The following is a 16,967-nucleotide window of genomic DNA, read 5'->3' on the forward strand; positions in this document are numbered from 1 at the left end:
GTGACCACCAGCTAGAGGATTTTGCACCTTCTTATTGACTGCATTTGCTCCTGTCCGTTTCGCACTACCATGGATGATGCTCATGCAATCCAATATCATACCTTGCCTCGGGACTTTCAGCATTACAACAGCTCGATCCGTTTTCATTTGAGGGTAAGCCTTTCAAATCTCTGCGAAAACATCGAGCTGAAGCAGGGAAAGGGGACAATGATCACGTCTGACTCGAAGAATGGGGGCCTTCAGCATCATGGAAACTGAGATCAACAACTATGAAGTGATGTGCGACAGAGTGAAATGGACGGTCTTCGAGATGCGTTAGAACGAATGCAGTTTCTTACAACGGAACTACTTTTCTCCGAACTGCGGCTTTTGTTGACTGTCGATGCATGATGATGCTGTCCCCGTCTATGTCTTGATATCTTGTCAATGCAAGCCTGATGTCTGCGTTCAACTCGGCAATTCAGTTCGGATCTTTCAGAACTAGAGACCAGCGAAGCAGCATCAATCTGGCCTGGCCGGCGTTTCAGGGCAACATGCCTGGCTGGGTCGACTCCCAGGGTCGTGAAGCCGGACACTGCCCATTCCAATGTGCAATGCTAGCAAAGTCCATACTCTTCAGCATGCGGCATCTAGCTGGGGACTTGAGCTTGCTAGATCACTCCTCTCGTTCCATCTCTCGCGAACGCAGCCGCATACAGATGGGGGCCCGTGTCTTCGGCATCCTGCTCGGATAATGGTTCGCTTTCTCAACCTCTGTGCCATGCTGACTTTGAAATCTCAGGACTCCCCAAAGCTCTTCCTCCTGCCTTCCATACCTCAATTCCGCCCATCTGGCGAGCGTCAAGCACCTAAAATCAGCTGAAAGAAGTTGATGGAGGGAACATTTGTCAGCTAAACCACTACACAATCCCGCCGATTGTGGACATCCTGACTGCCGGAACCAGGGAGAGACTTCGAGGATATATGGCCCTAAGCAACCTTGAACCCTTCGTTGGGCCAGAAAAGCTAGAAAATCAATGGGTCAGTTGGTCGAAACATCAACAAATTTCAAGGTCGACCGCCGAAAAGGGCGACTGCAAGGCCGTCCTGCGTGTGTTAGCGCTTCGGGATAATACCCATGGCAACCTTGATGGTTGAATCAGGTATTCTGAAGCTTGTTGGACATGAACCTGGGCTTTCAATCACGGTATGAAAGAGAAAGGATAATCAATTGAGGAGACACTCCGCCGGAACCTGGCCTGATGCACTGAACCAATACGTGAGTGCGAAGGAGCGCAGGCGAATCACACTTGCTAGTGTAAGGGTCGGTTGGCGCGTCTAAGGGCTTCACATGGCTGTCGATTCATGTCGAACAACGACCTCTTGGTGCACCGGATGCCGCGAGGCACGTTCTCGATTTAACTTTCCCACTTCCATTTCAACCACCACCCTAAATACACCAACAAGTGAGAAGTCTCCTCATTGATCACTCCCACTACTATTGAAGTCGGGCAGTATATCTCCATCCTTCACATTTCCATCGTCGTGCTCAAAGTCTGCCAGAAGTCAGCGGCAGAGGGTTTCGCCAGCTAATCGGCATTCAAGGAGTAGAGAGACGTCGATACCTCCACACCTGACCCTGCTCCTTTGTCGCGATTGTCGCAATTGTCGCTATTAGGCAACAGGTCCTTGTTCTTTCAGAAAAGCTCTACTTTATCAATCCTTCGAAAGCCCTGGAGTCTTACTCCCGACACTCAGGGCATGCTGGACATCCGCAGGCGACTTGTTGATGTGCTCCGTTCTTTTTGATCGGAGTGGGTGGCTGCAGAATGCATTCCAGCTCCTAGTCCGACCGATCAGGCAACTGCTTGAATCCATAATCCTCAACTGGCACGGCATTCGCTGGCGGTCCCCAGCGCATGGCCATCAGAAGGGCCAGTCCGGAATAATGGATGATGACGCAGATTACATGCATTACCCAAATCCCCCAGGCCGTTTCTGGTGCAAAGATGTACGGAGCACCCGGAGCCAATTTCTGTGCGCGCTCGACGACCGGCCTCATCTTCTCCTCGTATTCAGCGAAGGCAGCTGTATGATCACCAGGGTGACGCGTCAAAGCACCTGCAAGGTTGTATGCCCCGTTCAAGGCCAATGTTGTGCCCATTCCGGAGATAGGTGAGGCGCAATAGCTTCGTGCTCTGTCAGTTGTATGTTCAAGCAGCTTCACAAAGGTAGGGACACTCACCCAGCGTCTCCAAGCAGCACGACTCTCCCAGTACTCCATTTGTCCATTTTCACCTGCGCCACCATGGCATAATAAAAGTCATCGGCAGCCTCCATCTCTTTGACAATCCTCTTGCTTTCCCAGCCCGCATCATAAAAGTACTCCCGGAGCAATTCCTTTTGTTTCTCGACATCTTGGTGCCCGCTTGTCGCAACCACTCTCAATCTCTCATCTTTCTCATTGATGACGCTCATGAAGACCGTCGACCTGTCGCTCACGTCAGACGGCCGCACCATTATCCCTCTTCTTCCAGGCGCATGGAACCAGCGCCTCCATTCGCCGTCCGTCGCGGCCTTCGGCATGCTGAAGAATCCACCATACATTCCCAGTTGCTTGATCCTCTCGTGGTCACTCTGCTCTCCAAATGCCAGCCTTCGCGTCCGACTTTGGAGGCCGTCCGCGCCAACCACCAAGTCGAAAGTCCTTCTCTCGCCGCTGTTGGCGAAGCGTACATGCACCTTTTGGCTGTCTTGCTCCAATTCTTCCGGAGAATCGCCGAAGATGAACTCTACACCTTCTCCGCCATTCTTTTGTACTTGGTGGCTCACCTCTTGACACCTTTGATACAAGATCTCCGCCAGACGTCCCCTAAGAATCTCAAAATCGCTCGTCCCTGTTTGGACACGGCCAGACTTATCTGCCTCGATAGAAGCCCATGCTCGGTTGTTTGCATCGACGAATTTCGTACCCTCTTCCCCAGTGGTGGCCGAGCGGATAGCACTCTCGAGCCCGAGTTTGCAAATGATCGTCACCCCTGCGCCGCGAATATCGATATTCTGGCCACGTGCTCGTGGTACAGATCTCTCGAGGATGGTGATCTTGGGTTTCTCTTGGCTGGGTTGCGAAGAGAGGAGTAGGAAGGAAGCAAGGGTTGGGCCTGCTATGCCGCATCCAACGATTAGGATGGATAATGGTGCCATGGTCTGATGTAGAGAAGCGAAAGGACTTGTAAGTAATGGGGCATGCAATTCGAATGACGATTCAAGGCGCCAGGCGATGCGTGTTTCAGAATCGAATAATCCTCTTCCCTACCATGAGAGAGTTCATCTCACATGGGCCAGACCTGGACAGCTTTATATCTGGCAAACGTCGTAGGATACGTATTCGTATTTTCTAAATATCTAAGCGTCACTAGTATATCTTCGGACCATGATGGGCCTCGAAGCCTCCGAATACAGTCGCCTGTTCACAAACAGAATACAAGACAGAAAGCATTGCACGTCCATGGTTGGCTGCTCGGGAGGAATGTTTGCTCGGAAACCCGAAAAATTCATTGTCCGAAACCCTTAATCGCTCATCCAATTCTGTCACGTCACTGGTTCTCACCCGCCTGCATCTGTACATGCAGGTGAGTCTGGAGATATCTCGAGTTGGGCCTGAATGAAAGCGCCCAGAAGAAAAATGATTGCTACCGTGCACCTTTCTCGAGACCAAAGGTTCGCTGATTCTCGTCTTTCAGGCAGCGCTGCTCATCGAGAATGAAGTTCTCCGAGCAGAGTTGATCCGTGCTCCGCAAATCCGACGACATGATTGGCGGAGCACAGTCGAAGCCCAATTCAAATGTGACGGACGAACACTTTTCTGCCCGAGGCTTGGCCGTTGCTCTTTCAGCGCAAACTCTTACATGTTCGTTACGCGGAGTCTGGCTCAGATATATTCGGTGACTGGTGTTTCAGACTCTGCATACCAAAGACTCTGGGGATGATCGGTTCGAGGCTGATGAACAATTCGGGCGCCGTGGTGTGGCTCCGGCACCGGAGGAAGGAAATCGTACGGTCTGAGCAGTGCAACAAGCTAAAGTATCGTCAGTGACGAGCAGCTTGCAACTGTTGAAATCAGATGCCGGTATTTGATGCTTCGTTGGGTTCCAATGTCCGCCCTGTAGGATATGAAGCTGCTTCTAAGAGGCGGCGGCACAATGGGATGTTGAATTATTCAAATTGGGTGTCTGAGCGAAGGCAGAGGATCCTAGGCACGGCCGCCAGGCCGCAACAATGGGCTGCAGACGGCGCGGTCGAGCGTGTCCATGAAGAGGTGGATGTCGCAGTTGACCAGCGTCGAGACTTTTAGAATCGTACGATATGCTCTGGGGACAATCTTTCCGCAAAGCTGCAATTGTATGATTGGGCATCATGTTTGATTTTGTAAAAAGCTCCCGCACGCTGGGTTTTGAGAATAAAGAGCAGCTTTCGTGAGCAGTTGGTTGAATAGTGAAGCGTGACGTGTCTGGGAAATGGGATTGCATTGTGGTGTGTGAAAACCTGAGTATAGACATGAGTATGCTTGGGTGCTTGGATGCTGCCGAGGTCTTGCTGCTGCACGATCCTGGTGTCTTCTCGGCGTGTCTGGCATGTGTCGTGCCCTTATTGCGAGCAGGAGGAAGGGAGGAACACCATCGAGGAGTATGATAGATTTAGTACGTTCGACAATTCGTATCTGGGTCTTTGCAGCCGACAGTAACCCCTCCTTTGCGCAAATTGTGAGGTTTCTCGATTTCTTCCGCTTCAAGCACCAGCCGTGCAGGGGTAAGAGCTCGTCACCGTGGTTCAGAGAATCCAATACATTCGTCGCATTGGGAGGAAGTGACGCAGGAGGAATGATTGTCAGATATCTTCGATGTAAAGGCCTCTGGCAAGGCGCGACTTTTGTGGACAGGGACTGTTGAACAAATTGGCTTGACTCGAGGAGGTTGTCTCTTGCCCAAAAGGAGCTGTAGCCTGCCGAGGCCAGGAGAGACGCTACAAGAATAATACCTGCTCGACCTCTTCGCGTGAGGACTCAAGGTGACGAAGCGTCCTTTGAACTCGCAAGACAATACTAGTACTAGTGGAGTCATGCCAAGCCGATAGGCTACCCTCGCTGTTCTACTTTTCATCACCAGCGCTTCACAATCCTTTTCTTTCTTTTCTCTGTACATGGCAAATTTTTTTGTTTCCTTGACACAATGGCAGTTATTGTGACTACTACTATCGTGTGCGATAGATGCAATGCGGTGATAAAGCCAGGCAGGACGGCCTGTAAACGATGCGGATTGCCCGTGAATGGCTTGACGCAGAACAATGGCACCAGCACAGTGGTGACCAGAAAAGAAAAGTCCCGACCAAAGAAGAAGGTTCAGGTAAAAGATCAATTGTTCTGGGGAGAAGGGTCATCTTCTGACTCATCTTCGGACGCATCTTCAGAAGAAGAAAAATCCCGACCAAAGAAAAAGGTCCAGGAAAAAGAGAAATTATTCTGGGAAGAATGGTCATATTCAGACTCATCTGAAGATTCGCCGGAAGAATCATCAGACTCTGATAAGCGAAACTACTTGCGTCAGAAGAAAAAGAAGAAACAGAAAGAGAAAGAAAAAGAGAAGAAGAAGGCGAAAAAGTGGAAGAAGAATATGAAGAAAAAGTTGAAGAAGAAGATGGAGAAAAAGTTGAAGAAGAAGATGGAGAAAGAAGACACTTCGTCAGAAGATGATTCAGCTTCTCCAAGGGACGAGGAACATGATCAGAATCCAAGTTCACAAGTAAGAGCTCGGACACAAGATCTTCTAGAAAGACGGGCTGCCGCTCAAGACGAAGGTGAGTCGTCCAGAATTCCAAGAAGAAGAAATCGGCGCAGACAAGCCATGCGCCATGGGCCAGGACCAGACAGTGTCTGGCGCCGTGAGCAATCTCCTCGATCGGTCTCCAGAAACACCATTCAGGCATACGCTCTTGCTCATGAAGATGGCGGACCGCAATATCCTCAGTCGGATGAAAGAGGCACGGACTATCTTGAGCAAAACGATAATGACGAAAATGGGCAAGAAGACTCAAATCGCAATGTTGCGTCAGTTGGCGAGACGACGCGAGATGTTGCTCCGGCCTCTGCTGAGGTTGATCAGACTTCGTCGAGTGACAACTCAGACTACACCTTTATCAGTGTCGATCTCGATAGCGCTGTCCGCCCTTTTGAGTACGGAATCCTGCTGGAATCGCAGTCGGAAAAATCTGAGGAGTCTTCCACGGACTCCGATGGAGGTGTAAGACTTGAAATGTCTGGCCTTGACATCAATCGCAATGATGAGGAGCCTGTATCTCGCGGCGCTGGCTTAGCCGATATCCTCCACAGAATCGTCGATGCAATGATTGTGAACCTTGATCTTGACCAGTTGAAGGATGATTTTATCCCGAAGAGAAAACAATTCCTTCGGTACACGTTTCTGAAGCTTTGTTGCATTTTGGCTGCTGCAATTGATGATGATGTGCAACGGGGAGTTCTCATTTGTGAAGCTCTTTCCACTTGGGCGCTGTCTTGCCAATACCTGGAAGAGGAGTTTGTGAAGATGTATGATTCCATCCACGCTGTCCTGCTCAGTGTTGAACCGGCTTTTCTTCAAGCGTCTCCATGTGTACCAATGAGAACAGATCGGGTTGTTACTTGGCTCAGAGACTATCTCAACCCGAAACTCCATGAGATATATCAACGATACTATTTCGCCAATGGCGGCGTAGACCAGATCTACGCTGAGTTTCAAAATGGTATTTATGTACTGGCTGACATTGTCCAGACCCGTCTTCCAGCGAGGATGAAGCTCCTTGAGATACCTTTCAAATTACAGCCACAATGGGGACTTTATCCTGTTTCGGCGAAGGTTGATCTACCTCAGATGCCAACAAGACAAACAGTTCCAGTACCTCCAACCATGGCAATGTTCATGAAGCGACACATGCTTCCTTTCGACACCTATGAGAAAGGTGAAGGCTTTATGCAACAAAAGTTCACGCTTCCCAAAAGATGACCACTTGTCATTGGTGGTTGGTAGTATCTGCCGAAAAGATCTTGCATTTCCAAACTGGGAAGACACAGGGAAGAGATTGAAGGCTCATGAGAAGCAGAATAGCTGGCTGGATTAGCAAACATCAGTGCTCAATGAAATTATGAATTCTTCCATGCATCGCAGTTTGGCTTCCTCCTTAAGTCGTCGTGTTGCAGACTCTCGTTATAGAAGGTCTTCCGGTCATTGACATCAAAGCCCAGCTGGACAGGCTGCTAGCCTGGTAGATGTAGTACATCGCAATTATCGACCTAATTATTGTTATTAACAAATCAAAATGTAGTTGAAACACCGATCCAGGCATTGTTGTGCATGTTTTAGCGAGAGAGATTTGCTCGTCTGATCATTCTCAGCTCCGCAGTTTCGACACGAAGTTCTTGACGAATAAGTAATTAACTGGAAAACATCGACATCATGTTCTTGTCGGCTCTCCTTCAGCTGCATAGCTGGCCGGAGCATAGCTGGAGCTCGGAACGAAGGAGGCAAGCCCGGGCTTATGACGAGGCCAAGTTACGTCTGATGGAATTATCTACAAAATAATACCTCTAACGTCGAACTGTACCTCTCCTGGCTCGTCCACTTTTTACCTGCGCTTTTTAAGCACCCATCTGACCTCTTGGCGGGCTATGTCCACAGTTCTTGGTTCTGCGCTCGGATTGTAAGTCCTGCCATCGTTCTCGTCTGCAATGCGCCCATTGATCCTTGTACCAAATCCCGTGGCAACGCCGGGTACGTGCTTTGCCCAAAGACAAATCCTGTGCTTTTCTTTACAGTAAGGGCAGCTATTCTGCGTCATCTGGTCAGGCTGCTTGACGGATTTTCCCACCAGCTTGGACATCAGACAGAACCCTGGCTCTGGGTTAGGCTTGTTGAATGGGCCGATACAGTATTTGTCAATAGCCTCAATCTTGGCATCGACAGTGGCTTTGTGCCCAAACAAAGAAACGAAATAGGAGAGTATTGCATCCATCTCCTCCTGAGTATGATCCCACACCAATACAAACATGCCCAATAGCTGTTCAGCTTTTTCTGCTGCCGTTGGTGGCATTGGTAACATCGCCGAGGTTGTCGTTGTCACTTGTGAAGCCCTGCCCAATTCTTCGACTCCTTGACCCTCTCCATGATCTTGCCGTGCTCCAGAGACTGGCGAAGATTTCAACGGATCTACTTCACCACGATTGATGTCTTGCTGTTGCCTGACTCTCTTCCGCATTTGCACGGAGTCGAGTTCTTCTGACCCTTGGCGCTTTTGAGGCAAGCTCATCAGGATAGTCATTCGTAGACTTTTGCGGCTGGCTTTCATTGCTCCGACCTGCTTCGATGGTCTGCAGATGTTCCAGGTCCGATTCTAATTTGGCGCACTGGTCTTGCGTATGAGCGAGACTCGACTGCAAGTCTTTCCTCTCTTGTAAAAGCTGGTCAACCTCTTGCTTGAAATTATCTCGTTCTTTCTTGAGCTGGGTAACCTCCTCTTTCAGCTGTCTGTTCGAAGACAGCAAGTCCTCATCGACGTCCGTCTGAAGATCTTGCGACTCTGATGAGACGGCTTGGATATCATCCTCGGTAGCCTGGTTCCCAGGGCCCTCAGATCCCTGTATATTGGAATCTTCCTGTTCTTGAGTTGATGGCATCGAAGCCAAAGCAGCCACGTTCGCATCTTGCCTCCCAGCGAGTGCTAGTGGTGTGTACCCTCAAGTCCCAGCTTCTTCTACGGATCTTTCAAATGACCACGATATCACGGTGACGATCATGCTCAAACATCCACTCATCCTGCGTAAAGATGAATCCGACGCGCCGATAGTAATTGCTCCCAGTAGGAATAACTGCAATACCACACAGCCAGTCATCTACTGTCAGGAAAGCATACTTCCATGATAGCGGAAGCATGAAGACCTTTTGCGACGCACCTATGTCGTCGGTAGGCGAGTCGAGAATTAGCCCACCGGATACCTCCGCTTTCCGTGATGCATCAAGCAATTTCAGGTAATGGTACCTATCAATTTGCCCATGCATCGAAGTGACGACCAGCTCCTTCAGAAGGCCGACAATCCTGACCTCACCTGCTGTGACCGGGCCATATGGGAGCACTGTTGATGCCAAAGAGGTCACGGCACTGCCAAGCTGACAGTGCCATGGTTCCGAATGCAATGCATCACTTGGAAATACCACTCGACCATTGATCGATGCCCATGACCAGGTTGGTCCAAGATACATTGTTGGTCGAGAACTTCTTGTTGTATCCACAGTATGCCAAAGGAGACTCTTCAGAAGGTCGTGCTCCCAAAATCCCGCGAGATACTTCGGATTCAAAGATGGGTCATATTGGCTCAGGACAACTGCGAACTCTTCCGCCAACGCAGCCAAAGCGACCAATTTGTCCTGAGCGTTAGTCACTTTTCGGCTAGAATAATCGGAAACTAAACTCAGCCATGCTACTCGAAGATAGACGCGTTTACTTGCAAGCGCTTCTTCACCGTGCGTCGAGTCAGCTGTCGGCCCCTTGAGGGCGTTCCTCAAAGTCAGTGGATGTAATTGCTTCGAACCATACGACAATTTGCTGCGCGCGTACCATGTTCCAGTCTCGCAGCTGTACTGCAGCGTGTTCGAGGCAAAGATGAGCGATCGAGGTGAAAGTACCGCTTCTTCGAGTGTCCAGGCTCTGCTAGTAGTTGGTTCCACCGACGGCCTATATTGACAGCGATCTAGTCGAATAGACACTGTCGCAGGTGGCGTACCGTCCCCGACTTCTTTCAAGGGTAAGCGCACCCTCGGGCTATAACTGGGGCGCACACCGAGGAAACCTTCGGTTGAAGACTTTGCACAAGCAGCAATTATCGTCACGTATGCTCCTCGAAAGTATTGTCTCAGTCTGGAGATTTCTTGCTCTTTGTCCGCTCTGGAGTCCTGGAGAATGCACATCGAGTCGACCCAAAGATAAGGGATCTGAAGATGTTGAGCCACAGTAATGGCGTCAGTGATTGTCTGAGGCAGATTCGACCAAGCTATCTCGTTCATGTATGCCTCCTCAGTTTTGCTGGTCGTCTTGAAAGGTTGGGGCACTTCTCCCCAGCAGTAGCTAAGAGCAGCGTAGCGGCCTTTCTTTGACTTTGGCAGAAGCAACTTTGGCATGTCAGTGCTCCCTATAGCCGGAATTTCGATCAGTCTTGTTGGTAGAGCACTGTCGATTGCTTTGGAACAATGATGATGGCTTTCGCATTCGCATTCACTGAGCCAACACCGTGCGTGACGAAATGCTTCTGGGGAAGCTACGTCGAGCAAGAATTCGCGTGCTTGGACAAGCTCTGAGATTGATTCATCTTCAGATTGTCAGCCTCATTGGCGGGTTTTGTTTGTGTAGTCCACGTTTCATTAGCTCTTACCTGAATCCGCGAATATCTCAAACTCATAGCTATGCATTCGACCTTGTGGCATAACATGTAGCTGCACAAAGAGAGTTTGGAATCCATCTCCTGTACGCCAAGCGCTGACTGAGACAGTCGCTGTGCTTGATATTGCAGAGGCAAGTACAAGCACGTACAGAAGTCCGCAGAGGTTACAAACTTTTGAACTCTCTTTGAGATCCTTTGCTGTTGTCGACAAATCAACGCTCTAAATATAGCCTTCTTTCACTGGCCCTTGATAGCTTTCCCAGCACCTCTTACAAACAAGGTCTCTGGGATGGGTGTAGTGATTCTCATGGTCTCGAAGTGTTCTCAAGGTAGCCTCAACCTCGGGATCACATCGTAGCTGTTCCGGACTGAGAGCTTCAGCCATTATATTCACTGGGTTAATATTTCTCTCGCAGCTTGGAGCGATGGGTCGGGTATTTTCAGAGAGCTGACAATAAGTCGCTGGTGTGACCGGCCTGATGTGCTTCAGCTAGATCGGCGGGGAGGAGAACGACGTGGGCTCTTGAAAGGAATATACGTCGTAGTCTGTCAAAGTCCTGAATTGCCAGACGAAAACTATCTCATCGTCCCGACTGTAGTCGATCATTTGATCTTGTCGTTCGCATGGCCATCATTCGTTCCTCGGCGCCGCGTAAGAAATGCAAGTTGAATACGATACCTAGTAGTCGGTCTTGTCCCTCCCATCTGATTTGCGAAGATTGTCCAGCGCCAAGGGACTTGCGCTGCGTCCAAGGTACAGCTCGTCTTGGCCACATTTCAGCTGTGCAAGAGTTACGAACCGAGCTGAAGTTGTAGCCCGTACGAAAGACCCTGCAGAACGATGTATGATCCTCCGTCCAGCGCGGCCACGTGCGGCATCCTGCACCCAAACATCACACCGCAATCCTGAAGAATGAGAGTTTTCTCGCGCGACTTCATATGGCTGGACCAATTGATACCGTGACCGGTCTCTTCCATTTGACATCCAGCAAGCGTCTCAAAGCAACCACGATTTTCGTGGCTAGTTACGAGACTATTAGGAGCTATTGACATGTTTCTACATCTGCTCGCCCTTGTCGCGTACTTTTGGAAACACTAAAGAGACGCGTGATGTCACCTCGACGCAAATCGCTGCGAATAATGTCACACCATAAACAATTCCCAGGATCCCGCCTGCCATAAGTATACCTAGGTAGCCTTGATAGGGAGGATAGGTAGCTTGCCATCAAAGCCTGATAAGCAACTACTTCACGTCCTCGCCATTCTTCTACATTTTCCTCCTCTCTAGGCACCGAACCATGGTTACTCGCCGGTACTTTGCTCTTTGATATTTGAGGTCTACATGTCACTCCTTTAGAATCTATGGCATAGGAGAACAATTACCGCTATACAAGCCGTCCTGAGCCTTGACGCTATTGTTACTACTGTTCGCGCTTTGGTACCTCCTTGGTGACGATTTCAGCCAGGCCTCTCCATCTACAACATCTGTAGTTCAGATCTCCATCTGAGGTCGTCCTGACGTCAAAGCTCTGAACAACATATATCGACAGATAGGACGGGCCTGCAGCAAGCCTCCACGAGCCTTGCCTCCGGCCTTCTCATCTTCCACTCCTGGATTCTCATCGAATACTGTGCTTGAGTTATTCAAATGGTACTTTTTGATTCCCCGATCATCTCTCAACTTTACTTTGTTTTCCACTCACTTCATCAAGATCCCGCCACTAGACTCTCTCGACATAACTTCATATCAACTACAATCGGAGCATCTGAACATGAGTCTAGCGATCAACATGAGTTACTTCCGTCCTTCTTCCAGGCAGTGGACCGTTAGCCATCTTCGCCGACCGAGTCGGCACCTGGGATTACGTGTCTCCTCGCGACGCAACAAGGAAGAGTTATGCCGGGCTCTCAATAGGCACTTCAATCCTCAGAATATAGGAACGGTCCTCAGTTACGACGCTTCGCTCGAGTCTATAGAGGAGTATGGCGCTATAGTTGAGATTATTCCAACACGCGACCGGCCAAGGCGACGACGGAGACGAGCAGTGCTGTCACCACCCACTGAGTCTGGAACGGCCCTTTACTGCGATGGCTGTACAGATCCTTTACAGCTAACCGAGCTGCCGAGAACTCATTGCGGTCATACTTTCAATATGTGTATAGGATGCATATCTCAATGGGTAGCGAGCGAGCGTACGAGCAAGAGGCCTGGCGACATCCGGTGTTTAGCGGACGAGTGTACTGCAGCCCTGGTGTATGAAGATATCGAGGCTTATGTCCCAGAGGATGAAAAGCAGCGTACACTAGTACAATTCCTTACAGAAGCAATAGGAGGGTTTAGTTGTCCAACACCAGGCTGCGGAACACAGATATTTGCTGATGAGAGGTTGAGCTATGCGCAATGCAACGCGTGTCAACGACGAGCTTGCGTGGAATGTCACACCGAGTGGCATACCGGCATCACCTGCAACGAGTACCAGGATCAGCAGCACAAAAAGGCCGCACAAGACGATGAGAAGTCGGAGGAATTCAAAAGAGCACATTACCAACATTGCCCCAAATGCCAGACGTGGATCGAGAGGATTGCGGGCTGCGACCACGTGACGTGTGGCAATAGTATGAAGCCTTTCAAAGTGCTGGCGAGCCTGAAATGTACTGACTTTTGATCACAGAAGCCTGCAGACATGAGTTTTGCTACAGGTGTGGCGCAGATTACAGGACTATAAGACGGCTCGACAATTCGCACCACCAACAAGACTGTACGTACTATGTTGCCCCAGGCCTAGCCAGGGAGGATAGCGTGGATCCTGAGGATGACGATGAACTTGACACTCTGATTCTCGCCGATCTCCATCCGATGCACGACGAAATGTTCCTCGAACCACACGCCCTAAAAATTAATTTTAGAGGTCCAGAGGCGAGTTCCATGATCGCATACAAAAAAGGCGTTGCCTTTACTTCACAAGCATGAGCATACTCAACCGGACGCCGAACCAGCCTAGGTACCGGTCGAAGTCAGTCGGCGAGGCTGCAGCCCCTTTCGTCAGTCGACCCGTGATAGACTTCCGCTTATTCAGCAAGTCTCCGCTCCTAGACGAGTACTTTCAGATACAGCGGAAAGAACGTAGAATTGGCCAGGGAGAGCTCGTACTAAGCTCTAGTGTTGTGAGAAGAGGCAATGGGGACGATTAATGAACCCAATAATATAAAAAGCAATGATCATGATTGGCTTGCGAATCTCATATAGAATTTCTGGCCAGCGGATTTCGAAATCAGGGCTGGAACGTATCCGTACTGGTCAAGAAATTCCAGTCTGTGTCCAAGGAAGACACCACACCAAGGTATAGTACCCTGTCAGCCGATTTCAGGAGCACCAGCTAGTCTCGAGAAGATTGCCAAGAATTTTGTGAGCAAGAGTCTCTGGTACATTTGCATTCGCATCCGCATTCGCATCTCTACAGCTAATCTTCCCTGCGCTCCACATTTCGTTCATTCCGTGTCAGATCCCAAAGTTTCACAACTGAACTGGATTTCATCTCCGAGCCTCGGGACATCCATTTTACTCCACTTCATGCTCACAGTGAGTAGATCTTCCCTGTCGAGATTGAGAACGTGAACAGTTTAAGGAGAGGTCTCGTCCACGGCAAGATTTGGTTCCCTATTATCACCATTCTCATTTCAATCTGCTCGCTAACACTTGAATATCACCCAGCGGCATCAAAGTCCTGCTTCCCTCCTCCGAAAGAGCCATATTCATTCTTCCTCGAGTACCCCTCACAATGGCTCATGCCACGAAAGAAGAATCGGCGCGATGCATGTTACGCAGCAGACCTGCAGCCTGGTTCCGAGACTGTCCAATCGAGCAGAGAGACCTTGATCTGATCAAAGCCAAAGACGTGCCCTGGGTGAATCACAATCAAGCAAGTTATCTGCGCAAGATCGTGAGTCTGATTCAGAAACATAAACACTGATCTCATGTGAGAGCGTTGTCTGACTACTTCCTCCAGTACCATATGAAGGGGGGTGAGAGCTTCAAGCAGGTACGGCATACAGACTCTTGTTCCATCCTCCAGCCCTCTCTACATTGCCACCGGACCATGGCTTACTTGCACCTAGACAAACTGGATCGTTGAGACCGATGTCAAATGCAAAGCGCTTGTGCAATCTGCGGGAGCGAAGCTCTATGGATTCAATATCGAGTCATCCCCTCCTACACACTGGGCCTCTGTGACTGGTGAGCCACCATGGTGTCCCCAGTAGAAGGGATAATACTGAACAAATATATCCTAGTCAATGTCAACATCAGCGGCACACTTGGATCTGGCTTTGACTGGGGATTCCTCTCCACAAGACCCGAGAACATGAGGATATTCAAAGGACCACAGGAGACTTGTTCAGCACATCCGTGGGACGCCATGATCTTACGTGACTGTACCTCGAACACCGACACGTTGGGCAACATCGGAAGCATCTCATCACGCAAATGGGACATTTTGTGCATGAAGATGTGCGAAGACTATGACCGTAAAGCCCCTCCAAACTACCTGAGCTGCTCGTTGTTGCTAGTACTGACCTTTGTCAAGATCCCTGGGCCGTGATTGCCGTGAGAGACGCTGGTCCTATGCCAGAGTTGACTTCAGGTACCTGCAGTTGCAAGGACCCGTCGGTCTGTGGCTGCATTATCGACGATGAGCGACCATCACTTCCAGTGGCATGAGCGAACGGACGTATGGGGCTCTGACAAGAGCATCACAATAAGCGTGAAGTGTCTGAGTTTGCCCGGAGCTGAGGGAGCACAGAGAGAGAAAGATGAAAAAAAAAAATCGAAAACAGAAATCATGCTTGCCGCAATTTGGAGCTGATGCCAGTCTCGACGATCTCGACAGCTTCGAATATTCCCTTGTCCAGGCCCAACTTTGCTGAGAGAGATATGAGAATTTGAAGGGCTACTCTGAGATCACCAACTCGAAATTGCTGAAGCATCCTTTCCTCACAGCAGTCAAAGCAGGGTTTCCCGCCAGTACTACTAGTGACACGGTCTCCGTTGCATGCAGCTTGACATCCCAGCCAGGAAAATATACGAGGCTAAGAGCAAGGCTTCGGAATACACCAGTGGAAGTAGTGTCTAGGGCACAGAGCTCATACCCCTTGAGCTGGTGACCAAACGAAGTATGGGAGGGTCTAAGAGCTGCGCTTTTATGTGCTGGTGTCGATGCGCATGAGTCGGTCACGTATACCCTGATATGTAGACGGCGGGATGAGCCAACGTGAAACTCCCATTCGACGTTCTCCATCATTCCTTCCCCGTTCTTAATTGTAGTGAGTGCTGACACCATTGCATAACTGGCTTTTCTGCGTAGAGACTTCAATCATTAAAAGACGGTGTAACCAGCTCCTGGACACCCCCCTATTCGCGGTCCCAGTGCAATAAGATTCCGCCTGGTCCGGCATAGAAGTATCTTTTTGCAGCATTCCTCTTTCACAGCTCCCAATTCCATGTCTGCATCTCAACAGTCGCCTTCATCTTCTGCTGCGCAACTCTGAACACGGAGCCTGGCCTTGATCAAGTATCGACGTGTCAACTCACGATTTGACGCCTGACTCTTTCCTCCCGATGTCCATCCTTGTCAGTGATTGGCCTTCAAACGTTCGTCATTCCATAACCGAGACAGATGGCATTTCCACGTCTGAATATTCCCTTTCCTTGGCTTCCCAATGATAATGGTGGCACGCCACAAACGAGCTTGTGTCCTTTCCAGTTAGCTCTCTGACACTCTTGATTGCAATACCAAGCCCTCTTGCAACGACCACAAGTCTTCACAGAACCTGGTTCGGGGGTCGGCCTTGATCCGTCCGCAGTTGAAACAACTGCTCCACTGTTAGCGAGCGGAAGCATAGTGGTCTGATTGCGGGATACTTTGGCGTTTTGAAGTCTCGAGGCTTGTCATCTTCGTAGTACTCGAGTGCTGCGAGGAACTGTGCTTTTCCAGGATCACGGAATCCTGTGTCCGCCATAGGGTTCTGATAGCCCGGGTAGCTGTGGGTTCTCTGAGCTGCCTGACGTAGATGGATACGGTCTTCTACCGAGATCCTTATTCTTGCTTCCATCATGACAGCTCCACAAATAACCATGGTATATTCGCCGAACAAGCAGTCTGGATTGTTTCGAAAGTGTAAGAAGAGCTCTCCGCCGATGCGGTTGAGGTGGTCACGAAGCTGCTGGCTAGTGATTGAGGATGAGGTCGGTCGGAAGTCGGGATCTTGCATGTTGTCTAGCAACTCTGTCAACTGCTCATTGTCGACGTGAACTCCCTCGGCCTTGAGTCTCTTCGAAACCTCCTTGAGGACGTCGGACTTGAGATCGTAGTCGTTGTCTCCCTCGAAGACGCCTTTCGTTTCCGTTAGTAGAGTCACAGAACAACATAGGGGTAGTAACTGACGATGGCCCCAACGACCCATATTGACTTGAGAACGTTCTTTAGTTGGATGTGAGCAGATACCAATCAAT

At 49.8% G+C, this 16,967-nt stretch overlaps 5 protein-coding genes across 5 annotated transcripts; 2 read left to right on the forward strand and 3 right to left on the reverse strand.

The window, feature by feature from the left end:
- Positions 1 to 1,822: 1,822 nt before the first annotated feature.
- PV05_09244 (uncharacterized protein) lies at positions 1,823 to 3,274 on the reverse strand (the record flags this gene model as incomplete). Its single annotated transcript, XM_013458828.1, has 2 exons — positions 2,225 to 3,274; positions 1,823 to 2,168 (listed from the first exon to the last, which is right to left on the reverse strand). Exons 1-2 carry the CDS (start codon positions 3,181 to 3,183, stop codon positions 1,823 to 1,825), a joined length of 1,305 nt encoding a protein of 434 aa, XP_013314282.1. The 5' UTR covers positions 3,184 to 3,274.
- Positions 3,275 to 5,207: 1,933 nt separating this feature from the next.
- Positions 5,208 to 7,034, forward strand: PV05_09245 (uncharacterized protein; the record flags this gene model as incomplete). The annotated part of the gene is made up of 1 exon (XM_013458829.1): positions 5,208 to 7,034. One exon carries the CDS (start codon positions 5,208 to 5,210, stop codon positions 7,032 to 7,034), a length of 1,827 nt encoding a protein of 608 aa, XP_013314283.1.
- Positions 7,035 to 8,239: 1,205 nt separating this feature from the next.
- PV05_09246 (uncharacterized protein) lies at positions 8,240 to 10,199 on the reverse strand (the record flags this gene model as incomplete). The annotated part of the gene is made up of 3 exons (XM_013458830.1): positions 8,240 to 8,745; positions 8,978 to 9,191; positions 9,237 to 10,199. 3 exons carry the CDS (start codon positions 10,197 to 10,199, stop codon positions 8,240 to 8,242), a joined length of 1,683 nt encoding a protein of 560 aa, XP_013314284.1.
- Positions 10,200 to 14,238: 4,039 nt separating this feature from the next.
- PV05_09247 (uncharacterized protein) lies at positions 14,239 to 15,057 on the forward strand (the record flags this gene model as incomplete). Its single annotated transcript, XM_013458831.1, has 4 exons — positions 14,239 to 14,400; positions 14,467 to 14,499; positions 14,576 to 14,693; positions 14,750 to 15,057. The coding sequence occupies 4 exons, from the start codon at positions 14,239 to 14,241 to the stop codon at positions 15,055 to 15,057; spliced, it is 621 nt and encodes a 206-aa protein (XP_013314285.1).
- A 1,219-nt stretch (positions 15,058 to 16,276) lies between these two features.
- PV05_09248 (uncharacterized protein) lies at positions 16,277 to 16,918 on the reverse strand (the record flags this gene model as incomplete). The annotated part of the gene is made up of 2 exons (XM_013458832.1): positions 16,277 to 16,848; positions 16,900 to 16,918. The coding sequence occupies 2 exons, from the start codon at positions 16,916 to 16,918 to the stop codon at positions 16,277 to 16,279; spliced, it is 591 nt and encodes a 196-aa protein (XP_013314286.1).
- Positions 16,919 to 16,967: the final 49 nt, after the last annotated feature.

This window comes from Exophiala xenobiotica (genome assembly GCF_000835505.1).
Source record: "Exophiala xenobiotica strain CBS 118157 unplaced genomic scaffold supercont1.5, whole genome shotgun sequence".
NCBI lineage: Eukaryota > Fungi > Ascomycota > Eurotiomycetes > Chaetothyriales > Herpotrichiellaceae > Exophiala > Exophiala xenobiotica.